The sequence below is a fragment of the Perissodus microlepis genome, chromosome 1 (assembly GCF_051167445.1).
Source record: "Perissodus microlepis isolate ML-2025 ecotype Zambia chromosome 1, ASM5116744v1, whole genome shotgun sequence".
Lineage (NCBI taxonomy): Eukaryota > Metazoa > Chordata > Actinopteri > Cichliformes > Cichlidae > Perissodus > Perissodus microlepis.
In genome coordinates this window covers 26,205,662-26,217,050 of record NC_140461.1, presented here as the reverse complement: position 1 = coordinate 26,217,050, position 11,389 = coordinate 26,205,662, and the positions used below count along the sequence as shown (strand labels likewise).

At 42.8% G+C, this 11,389-nt stretch overlaps 1 protein-coding gene across 1 annotated transcript; it reads right to left on the bottom strand.

Annotated features, from left to right (window-relative positions):
- Nucleotides 1-16: 16 nt before the first annotated feature.
- Nucleotides 17-9,555, bottom strand: LOC146393920 (ubiquitin carboxyl-terminal hydrolase 42-like). Its single transcript, XM_084952386.1, has 16 exons — nt 8,665-9,555; nt 7,678-7,927; nt 6,882-7,088; nt 6,669-6,779; nt 6,335-6,434; nt 5,300-5,367; nt 5,130-5,200; nt 4,977-5,038; nt 3,223-3,243; nt 3,026-3,137; nt 2,769-2,909; nt 2,431-2,531; nt 2,082-2,247; nt 1,183-1,983; nt 996-1,075; nt 17-834 (listed from the first exon to the last, which is right to left on the bottom strand). Exons 2-16 carry the CDS (start codon nt 7,916-7,918, stop codon nt 603-605), a joined length of 2,514 nt encoding a protein of 837 aa, XP_084808512.1. The 5' UTR covers nt 7,919-7,927; nt 8,665-9,555; the 3' UTR covers nt 17-602.
- Nucleotides 9,556-11,389: the final 1,834 nt, after the last annotated feature.

Here is an 11,389-nt window from a genome sequence, read left to right as displayed (position 1 = left end):
GAGAGTCCTCTTGCGATTTTGATCCTCTTTGTCTGGAGAGGAAAGGCGAGCCCGTGGCGGGGAGCCCTTGAACTTGTTTGTTTCTGGTGCTGTAGAAGGTGAGAAATTTCCTTCCTTGTAGTCCCGTAAGGCTGCTGGGTTGCCATCTTGCCCAGAAGAAGAAAGAGCGGAAGCAGCCTTACCCCCTCAGCCGGGCTGCTCTCAAAGCACCAGTGGGGCTTCTGCAGCTCCACAGAAAGTTAGCGTAAGCAAGGATGAAGCCAAGGATCTACCACAAGATAAATGTGCAACAACAGGGACTGAAGGACGTAAGGATACTAAGGAGCAGTATCAGTCCAAGCCTAGTTCTAGTTGCAATGAAAAACGATCTTCCCGAGACAGGCAAAGACTGTACTCTAGCTCTGGCAGAGATAGAGAAAGACACTACAGGTATAGGAGTCACGAACAAGAAAGCGACGACGATCGTCACCGGTACAGACGGGACTACAAGGAAGGAAATTTCTCACCTTCTACAGCACCAGAAACAAACAAGTTCAAGGGCTCCCCGCCACGGGCTCGCCTTTCCTCTCCAGACAAAGAGGATCAAAATCGCAAGAGGACTCTCAGCCATCTTGCCCAGAAGAAGAAAGAGCGGAAGCAGATTCTTTAGCTGCAACAGAAGGGGTAGTTGTAGCAGTAGCTGAGGGTGAAGCGCTAACGGCGGAGGATTCTGTACAGTGAGGCAGGGGTTCAGATGGAGTTTTAGCCCTTGTGACAGGAGTGGAGAAATCCTGGCTTTCATTAGCAGCAGGATGAATGCTCTGAGAAGAACTAGCCTGGGATGAGGCATGTTTGCTGGAAAAATAAAATACAAAAGCAATATGAGCAATGCTTTGTCACACTGGCAGAGAGGAAAGTCTGCACAGTTTTAAGATCACTCCTCTAAACTTAAAAATTTAAATGCATAAAATGGACAGCAGAGCAATAAGTTTTTTTTAGTTCAGTGTTAGGCTTACTTTGTTTGGCTATGGTCACTGCCTATTCCATTAGCAACAGGAGCCGTAGACGTCCAACTGCCATGATTACTGCCAGAGATCTGATGTGCCCAAAATAAATAAAAGAAATATTAATAATATGTCCCTTTAAGAAAAACAAACAAAAACCAAAACAGACAAGCATTATAAAAATAAAGACAAGATTTACCTTGTCAGGGCCGCTGTGTCCATTCACTTTGTGATGACCATTGTGGTGCCCATTTTGGCTGGATTTGAAGTCTCCATACGTTTGTCCATTTAATCCATTGCCGTGATGGTGCACTCCTGACTCCCCATTGATAATTCTCCCAAAACCGCCAAAGACATTTCCTGTGTCTTTATTTTCATTAGGATGAGACTTGGATGAACTGCCGTTATCCAGAGTGCCACAGTTCTCTTGGTCTAATTCCTCTGAAGACTCTTGGCTGTACGGCACCAGGAAGGACGCCCCGTTTCCTACAGGGTTCTGATCCCCATTACTGAAAGGCATGCCGCTGACTTGGTTTAGTGGACCCTCAGTAGCTGAGGGTGAAGCGCTAACGGCGGAGGATTCTGTACAGTGAGGCAGGGGTTCAGATGGAGTTTTAGCCCTTGTGACAGGAGTGGAGAAATCCTGGCTTTCATTAGCAGCAGGATGAAAGGCATGCCGCTGACTTGGTTTAGTGGACGCGGAATAAAACGAACGTCTGGTTGGACGTCTGAGGTAGACTGTGAGGAGGACAAAGAGCTGGAGGAGGACAAAGAGCTGGAGGAGGAGGAACTGCTGGCGGAGGACGGCTTGCAGTAAGAGGAGGAAGAAGCAGATGGGCAGTTTGGTTTGCTTAGCCCAATTGAAAATGAAAGCTTCTGTTGTTTGTCGCTGTCTGGAATCATTGTGGGCCGGCTTACTGAGTGGGAGATGGAAGCAGAGGAAGCAGAAGAAGCTAGTCCATGGTTTGGTTTCCCCACCGCACTGCTGCTGAAGAGAACTCTGAAGGAACAAGAAGTCACAACAACAGGTTTTTAGAAGAGAAACACTGGGTTTAACAAAAACAACAACATTATCAGTACCCTCAGGTGAGGAAGTACCTTGTTCATGTGTGGTGGCAGCTGGGGACCTATGAAGCCAACACTGTTGTGATGGATGGTGGCGATGGTGCGTGGGATCACCACCGGCCGGGGAGATGACTGACCAGATATGCCAGCGTTATGGTTCAAGTGGCTGTAGTCCCCAGTTTTTTTCACATCTGTGCACCTGATGACATGGAAAAAAGAATATTAACCATGACAAAGCATCAACATTATAACATTAGGTTATAATAATACATTTTCTACAAGAAAAGTGGGAATAAACATGTCTACATTATTAAATAATGATGGGAAAAGTTCTACTGAAGGAATAAGCCTAGAATGTTTAAAAATACCGATGTTTACTCACTTGATGTAGAAGAGGACATATGCCTGCTGGTTTAGGACGGTCCTAATGTCACTGACTGACACGGACGAGTCATTCATCTGAAACCAGTGCCCATTGCTGGCCTGTGAGACAGAATGAGAGAGATGTGACACAGCAGATTCAGTTTCTGAATTGAATTTGAGCTAAATAGAAGAATCTTATGGTTATATAGGGGTCTTTTTTTTTTTCTTTCTTTCAATGCATACAAAGTATTTTTCCCTGTTTGCGTTCAGTTTTCTGCTGAAATGTGTTGTTTATGGTGCGTGTTTGTTTGTACTACGCAACAGCAGCATTCAAACAGATTCGGGCACAGCCAGTACCTTAATATAGCAGAAATAGTGTCCAGCATGACAACTCAATCCAGAGTGAACCAGCACAGCATACAGCCTGTAGAGCTGGGGCTCCCCGTGGGACTGAGACATGAAGGGCTGCAGATCCAGATGCTCCAAATACTTCACATCCTGATGACCACCAAACAAAAAATTTCAAACATTACATGCAAATATCCTGTTTTATAATAAAACAAAGCATCTGTCATGTATCTTTATGACTTAAGCAGACACTATTGGCCATTTGCCTTTGTGATTTTGCCTCCACTGAAGTCTGCAAAGCGTTTGAGTGAGATGGTGAGCACATTGGCGCTGCGATGGATTGTGAATCTTTTTGAGGCCGATACCATTTTTTTGCACCTGAAGGAAACAAACATTCAGCTTGTTGACAAAAATCACACCTAAACACTAAAACTCATCATGGTTTGGCATCTCTTTGACTTACTTGGTGCATTTGTAAGCATTAAGATTCCAAGATGGCGGCGCGTGAACAACGCGAGGCTCAGTGTCTCTCCAGAATCTGCTATTTTGGACCCCCACCAATTCGCATACCGCCAGAACAGGAGCACAGAGGATGCAGTCTCCATCGCACTGCACTCTGTCCTCTCACACCTGGACAACAACAACACCTACGCCAGAATGCTGTTTATAGACTTCAGTTCAGCGTTCAATACAATCCACCCCTCACAACTCATCAGGAAACTGACAGACCTGGGCATCAGTTCCCTCATCTGCAAATGGTTACTGGACTTCCTGACCAACCGCCCCCAACATGTCCGGCTGGATAACCACTGCTCATCTACCATCACAATGAACACCGGTGTACCACAAGGCTGTGTGATGAGCCCCTTCCTCTACTCCCTCTTCACCCACGACTGCAGACCTGCTGATGGTTCCAACACCATCATTAAGTTTGCAGATGACACCACGGTGATTGGCCTCATCAGTGACAACGATGAGGCCGCCTACAGGGAGGAGGTGGATCGTCTGGCTGAGTGGTGCGACACAAACAACCTGCTGCTTAACACCGAGAAGACCAAGGAGCTCATCGTGGACTACAGGAGGAATGCTGACCCACATCCACCCATCCACATTAAGGGGACGGCTGTGGAGCGTGTGAGCAGCTTCAAGTTCCTGGGAGTCCACATCTCCGAGGATCTCACCTGGACGACCAACTGCTCCAGGCTGGTCAAGAAGGCTAACCAGCGCCTCTTCTTCTTGAGGACTCTGAGGAAGAACCACCTGTCCTCAGACATCCTGGTGAACTTCTATCGTTGCACCATCGAGAGCATCCTGACCAACTGTATAACAGTCTGGCACGGGAACTGCTCTGCCTCGGACCGGAAGGCGTTGCAGAGGGTCGTGAAAACTGCCCAGCGCATCGCCAGAGCACCACTTCCTGCCATAAAAGACATCTACAGGAAGCGGTGTCTGAAAAGGGCTGGGAAAATCATCAGAGACCCCAGTCACCCATCACATGGACTCTTCACCCTCCTGCCCTCTGGGAGGCGCTACAGGAGCCTCCGGACTAAGACCACCAGGTACCGGAACAGCTTCTTCCCCACAGCTGTCAAACTCCTGAACTCTGCCTCCTGACATCTGACCCACGTTAACACATGGACTGAACATACACACACCCACAATGGACAACTGTACCCTCAAACACACAATAATAACATGGACTGAACCACCACTCACAACCACTAGCACTTTATATAGATACTGTAGAAATTATCCACATATCTAATTTATCTTAACTGCACTACTGTATAGCTCTGTAAATAATCATTCTGTACATACGATCATTTTTAACCCTACAACTGTTTACAACTTGCATAGTTCCCATTTCTGTATAACTGTATATCTCAGATTTCTGTAAAGTTATTTATTTCATATTCTGTATAGTTTTTCATATTTATATCCTGTTCATAGCCTGTACATAGCTTGTACTCACTACAGCCTGTACATACCTATAGTTATAGAATATTCAGAACATACTTCATACCGTGTACATTATGACATACCATAATAGACCCATTTCTGTAATATACTTACATATCTATATTATTGCTAATATATATTGTAATATATCTATATCACTAAAGCACTTCTGGATGGATGCAAACTGCATTTCGTTGCCCTGTACCTGTGCATGTGCAATGACAATAAAGTTGAATTCTATTCTAATTCTATTCTATTTTGCCACCCAGCTGTTCTGGCTTGACAAACTGCTCCAGAGCTTTGGAGACATTTGGAGCAGTCTATATGAACAGAGAGAGAGAGGAAAAACCTCACACTCCATAATGCAGAGAATACATAGTAGCAACGTCACTTTGAATGTTGTCCAATTACCTTAATTTCCAGAGTGATATCCAGAAAAGGGTCAAATGTATCTGAGACAGCTTTGCAGTTTAAACATTTAACTGAAACAGAAATCAGTGCTATGAGTATCACACAAGCTGTAAGACATAAAAAGACAAATAAAAGAAAAATAAATCAAACCTTAAAAAACAGTGACTTACCTCTGGATCTTAGGTACCCGCCAAACACTTGATGGATGAAAGAGGTTGCCTGCGTTTGCCTGTCCAATCTATAATAAAAAGATAAAGCACAAAAGTTAACTAATAAGGACAGTGCAACAATTAACTGACTGACCATTTATTTTTTAGCATTTTGGAACCAGACGATCACTTTACAGTATTCAAGTAGCAGAAAAGACAATAGGAGGAATTGGAGCACAATTAATTACTTAAGAGGTCATCTGCTGCTACACGGGAAGAATTGATTTGATGAGAATTGACACTTTAGGTTCTTAAAAAAATAAATGAATTAATAAATTATTTTTAGGAGTCTAACAAGAAGCACAACACTCAGCCCAGTGCATCTGTTAAACGTGTAGTTTTGGTTAAATGTGCGACTTTGAAGCTCTATAGTAACACATAGAAAAACCTGGATTTTCTGAATTTTGCTGCTGCAATAATAGCACTAATGCCATTAGGGTGAATAAGAGATGACCTGAGGGGTTGAGTGCTCCTGCTCACACTGCTTACCCTGTTGCCTCAGAAGAAATCTATACTAGACACTAAGTCTGGCAGCTCTCCCCCATAATCACCTGTTTTACTACACGTTTAAGGCGCTTCTGATCTTTTCAAGCCCTGTTACCAAAACAAGCTACCACACCCAGTGTAAGAATACTTTGTGTTGGAGCAGTCAAGTTCATTAAAGAACTTGATATAATAATGAGGTATTATATCAAGTGGCTTGCCTAGTATGTAAACTGAGGTGTCAGTCAGGCAAGAGACTGAGGAATCTGCATTTCTGAAAAATACTCTCAGCAATTGAAGCATTATTAGTAAAAAGGAACTAGTATAAACTGCACTTCCTGAAAAACAGGATAAAGGATTTATTTCATATTCTCCTACTGTCACGGTGTTACCTCTACGTAGCTAATTATGGATCTTACTACATAATAAAGTGCAAACACTGTCAAGCCCAAGTAAAAATATTTTTGTGTGTTTAATTTGTTTAGAATGCATACAATGTAAAATGACACTCACTTGGTTCCAGGTAAGCAGGACTTTTGCATAGCATCCACTGTGCACCGCAGGAATTCATGAGCATCTTCCTGGCTTCCATAGCAGAAGTGGTTTGCAATCCCTGTGTGAGGGGAACGAGGAAAAACAGAACCAAAAAACAAAGCAGGAGGTGAATTATTGTAAAGGATACTACAGTTAAATGCAAGTTTACACTTATTTAAAAACAGAATTCAAAATCCCTCCAGATTATTTCCCTCCAAAATTACAAAAGGTAAACAGTCACACAGCGCCTCCTATCATTAAAATATAGGTAAACACTTTGCACAGAGCACAGCATCAACAGTCATCCACTTACACCCAAGCTCATTGAGTACACCAATGGGCTTAATGACATTCCCAGAGTTGGCAAAAACCTGAATGATGTGGTTTTGCATGGTACACATCATACAGAACCCTGGCTCATGACCTGCAGCGGAGACAGAGACAAAATACTGAGTGAGTAAGGAGTGATACAATGTGAGAATCAGCGCAGGACTGCGTAACACCACTGTTGGTGAAATAAACTTACATGTTTTGGAGTGCTCCCGCGTCAGCATGTAGTTTGCTAAAGGAGGGGTGTAGCTGAGACACTGCAGGGCTGAGTTGAGGAAGCAGGTGTTCCCCATGTTCTGGAGGCCTGCACCAATGCGGTGAACCTGGGCCCACTTTAGGCTGAGCCGATCTGGTGAGAACAGCACCTTCTGGGGCAAGTCAATTCCATCGCCACTGACCATCACTGACACACAGAGCCACAATTATTACTAAAAATCTGTTTCAATACATTTTAAAAAGGACATAATTTAATGCTACCTTACTTATACAACCACACACTGGCACATGGCAAAGTCATTTTCAGGACATCACAGTAATAGCTACAACTATTAACAGTTATATAAAATGTGATTCTGGCCACTGTGAACAACTCCTAAACAGGCTCAGGAAGAAAGACAGGACAGTTTGCCTTCTCCTTTGTTTCTGCTAAACAAGTTGGGCTGCCGATCTTTATATAAAAACAGCAATTGCATCACGAGCTGAAGTGACTGATCATGCAAAGCTGGATGCATTACATAACTGGATGAATGAACGGAGAAGGGAAGCAGCAACACAACACCCACAAAAGCAGTTGTCAAACTTGTGTGAAAGCAGAAGCAAAAAGATTAGCTGTATGCTACTAAAACCAATTCTGACAAATATGGGTAAATAATGGCTAAAAAGTGTGGTTCCATATTTGCTAAAACAGGTTGGAAAACTATTCTGTCTGACAATAAAAAATCTTCAAACAGCTTAAAAAGACATTTTGAAAAAAAGCAAGGCTTTGCTCTGACCTTGGTCCTTGGGCCGGTCCACAGAGGAGGGTGTACTGTTGTACACAGCAGCTCCAGGAGTGGGGGCCAGGCAGCCTACTGGAGCCTTGAGCCTTGGAGAGTCACTGGGTGCAGTGGGGCCCACTGCCCAGCTGCTGGAACAACTGCCGTCCATCCCCACGTCTCCACTGGTGAAGGAGGATCGATTACATCCGGCTGACTCGTGGTCAGACTTTTCTGAAGATCCGTCAGCTATGGTCATTGTTCATAGCTGCATTAGGAACAAAGACACATACGTTTATGAACTGAAAACAAAACAAACAAAAAAAAAAAAAAAAACAAAGTCGTTGCTAGGTTTGAATTTTCTCATTGTTATTTTGGAGAAAGGGAAAGAAAACTTAAATACTACATCAATCCTACACTGGTTAGGTAGCAGTACAGTGAGTTTGAACAACAACAACTAAATACAAAAGCCACATTAACAGATTATACCCAATTTCGCTGTGCAAGAAACTGCACAATGACAATAAAAAGCTCTAAGTCTCTTATAGCTTATAGTTAAATAACGCTATATTAAACACTGCCCTCATACCATCGCCTAAACTTTCAGCAAACAAGTATCAGAAATTGTGTTAGATTGGATGATTTGTTTACATTCAAAAACAGACTAGCATAAGTGTCAGATTCCTTTTAAATAATAAACACCAGGAGACAAGAGTAACTTTCGACATCTAATTTAACTCTGTCCAACTAACAAACTTAAAATATCGACAAAAATGAGTGTTTAGAAAACTCAAGAGGGGAAATGCCAGATAACCCACTCGACCGAGGAAATTTCCAAGTCGGAAGCACAACAGAAGCAGCTGTTCCCTCCCACCTGCTCTTACAGAGTAGCTCACATTGGCTAAATGACGGCTGCTAGGCCTTTAACACACAGCGTCGCAAAACCTCAAGAAAACACACAAAAAACCCTGATCATATCAGACGGAGAGCAAGTTGAGAGCTTACCAGTCTTGTCGAATTCCGAGATGGTATGACTCGCACTTAAAGAAGATGCAAAAACCATGGAAACGCCAAACGGTTGTTCAGTCTGACGTCACTAGCCGTGTCTGGGCCTAAACTCCGCTGCAGGTCCATATATCAAACGATCACTATGGCATTACTGAGAGTTGAAAAACTGTCTAAAGTCTTTCATCTTTAATAAATTGATCAGCGTTCTGCTCTACCAGGTGTAACAATTGAGTTTAGCATCCAGGCATCCATGAAAACAGAATTTATGACATTTAACGGAGTTAGAAGTTAGCAGGGAGTTAGCTCGCTAGCTTCTATCTAAATCCAATATAGCATGTCCTGACTGCGGGGTTTTGGAAACAAATTAAAACGTACAGCTCTGTTATCACTTCCAGCATAAATGAAGACAGAAAACTAAAAAGCAGTGACGTTTGTAGGGTTACTGAAGTTGGGCTAGCTGGTATATAATGATGTGCTACGTGACCGCTAGCGACACAGCTATGTTAGCATAATATAAACAAGCTAACTTTTTTTCCACTCGATAAAAGTTAACGTGAGTGTTCTCGGTGGTCAGGAACAAATGTAATTGCATGGCAGGATGCTGTAAAAGGACCAAACTTCAGCCAGGAGAACAACTGAGATAATCCATCCATAATACGAGGTTAGTCATTCATATACTGCTGCATGGGCTGGGCTGTAGTTACATCCTAAGGTTTTAAAAACTGAGCTTAAATAAATGATTAGCGGTAATAAAAGCCGAGGGAGGTCAACAGTGATCACTGACTGTTTTAGGAGCTTTTTGAGATCAAATAGAAGAAAATACATAACATTAAACATGTTAACAACACAAAAGCCATATTAAACGCAGACTACTTTAGGCCCGGAAGTAGGATTCGTCGCGTCAACAATTGACAATGACTAATTAATATTAAAATCTGTAACATAATGTATTGTTTGGAGTTTAGTCCGTTACTGTTACTATTTTTACCATTTCTTCTTGGAGCAACTGTAATGCACATAATTTCCTTAGGGATTAATAAAGTATTCTGATTGTTTCAGGATGACCTGCCATTATCCAATGACACATCTGCTTACCTGTATCTTTTGCTCGTTTCTCCTCCCCTTCTTTTCTCTTTTTTCTAAACTGTGGACCTGATGGCTTTGAACTTTTCTTGTCCATCTTCCATTGGTTTTAATTTTGCACTGCAGTATGAACACCCATCCCTCAACCCAAGGATCACCACAACATGATCTAACACACCTACACCTTAGTTCACAGATTCACTTTGTCTAGGGTGCATTTCTGAGATTTCACACAACACAGGATTCAAATCATGAATACATAATGGGCTTGGATTTACATCATTATGAATGAAATGCGCTCTATTTGGAAGCAGCCGCCCCCTCCTCCCCTTTCGACGGGTTGTGTGTGAGACTTTAAATCATCAAACTGTAAATTTTAAATTGCTATGCTTAATTAATTAATTAATTGCTTGCTTTATCCCAAGTCCTAAAGTGTATATTTATTTTCTTACTCTTCTTATATATATTGTTTGTTTACTTGCACTGCTGTAACTGGAGCCTCGTCGTCTCGTCTCTCTTTATACTGGACTGTAGCGGAGATGACAATAAAGTTTACTTTGACTTCAGCAGCAAGCAGGTGCACCGAGGGCTCTCGCGCTCACTTTTCGTGTATAGCATTTCGAAAAAACATCGGTGCAAATTATAAGTCTGTATTATAATGTCTGGTGTTTGCGTGTTTGTTGGTTTGTTTTTATTTTGTTTTATTTTGCGAGTTGGTTATTGGATGCTGCTCCAGCCAGCCAGAGAATCCCCCGCCGCCCCGCCCTCTCCTCTCTGCGCCGCAAGCAGCAGGCGCACCTCGCAAACGAAGGGCGTCCTTACTCCCAGCAAATGGGCGATAGAAAACCGATCGGTGCCTATGCCATTCCCAATATGCGCTGGCTGACGTCGGGGCAGCATGAGTACGGGCAATTTTTTTTTTTTTTTTTTTTTTTTTTTTTTTTTTTTTTTTTACCGATGCCCGTGATGCCGCCCCCCACCACGATGCCGCCCCGGGCAACCGCCCGTGTCTAAAACCGCTACTGTCCAGACCATATTTAGGCTGAATAACAAATATAAACCAGTCGAGGTAGAAAACAAACAAACCCACAAGCTGCTTCATTCTTAAAAAGACTGAATGTGCTGACCAGCTCAACAACACCAAAAGGCCTGAATGATCATTGGAAATGGCTACAGTGGGTGGTACAGAATTCCTTAGGTTAAGAAGAAAGTCTTTACAACATCAAAACAAGTGAAGAACACTGAGGTAAGATTATCATTGTGGAAGTCTATAATGCCTAGAGGATGTTTTCATTCTTGAAGGCCGGAAACTTCTAAAAGAGCGCTATGAAGCCAAGATTAACTTGGGAAGAGAAAGATATGGAGAATGTGAGAAACCACTCATGATGTGAAGCATACCACATTATCTGTCAAACAGGCTGTAGGCAATGTTATGGCATGGGTACACTGCTGATGTGACTGCCGATAGAAGCAGCAGGATGAAATGTGAAGTGTACAGGGCTCTACTCTCTGCTCAGATTCAGCCAAATGCTGCAAAACTGATCAGACAGCGCTTGTTGCAGTGCAAATGGATAATGACAGAAAGCGTACTGCAAAAGCACGCCAAGAGTTTATCAAGCCAAAGAAAAGAGATATCGTT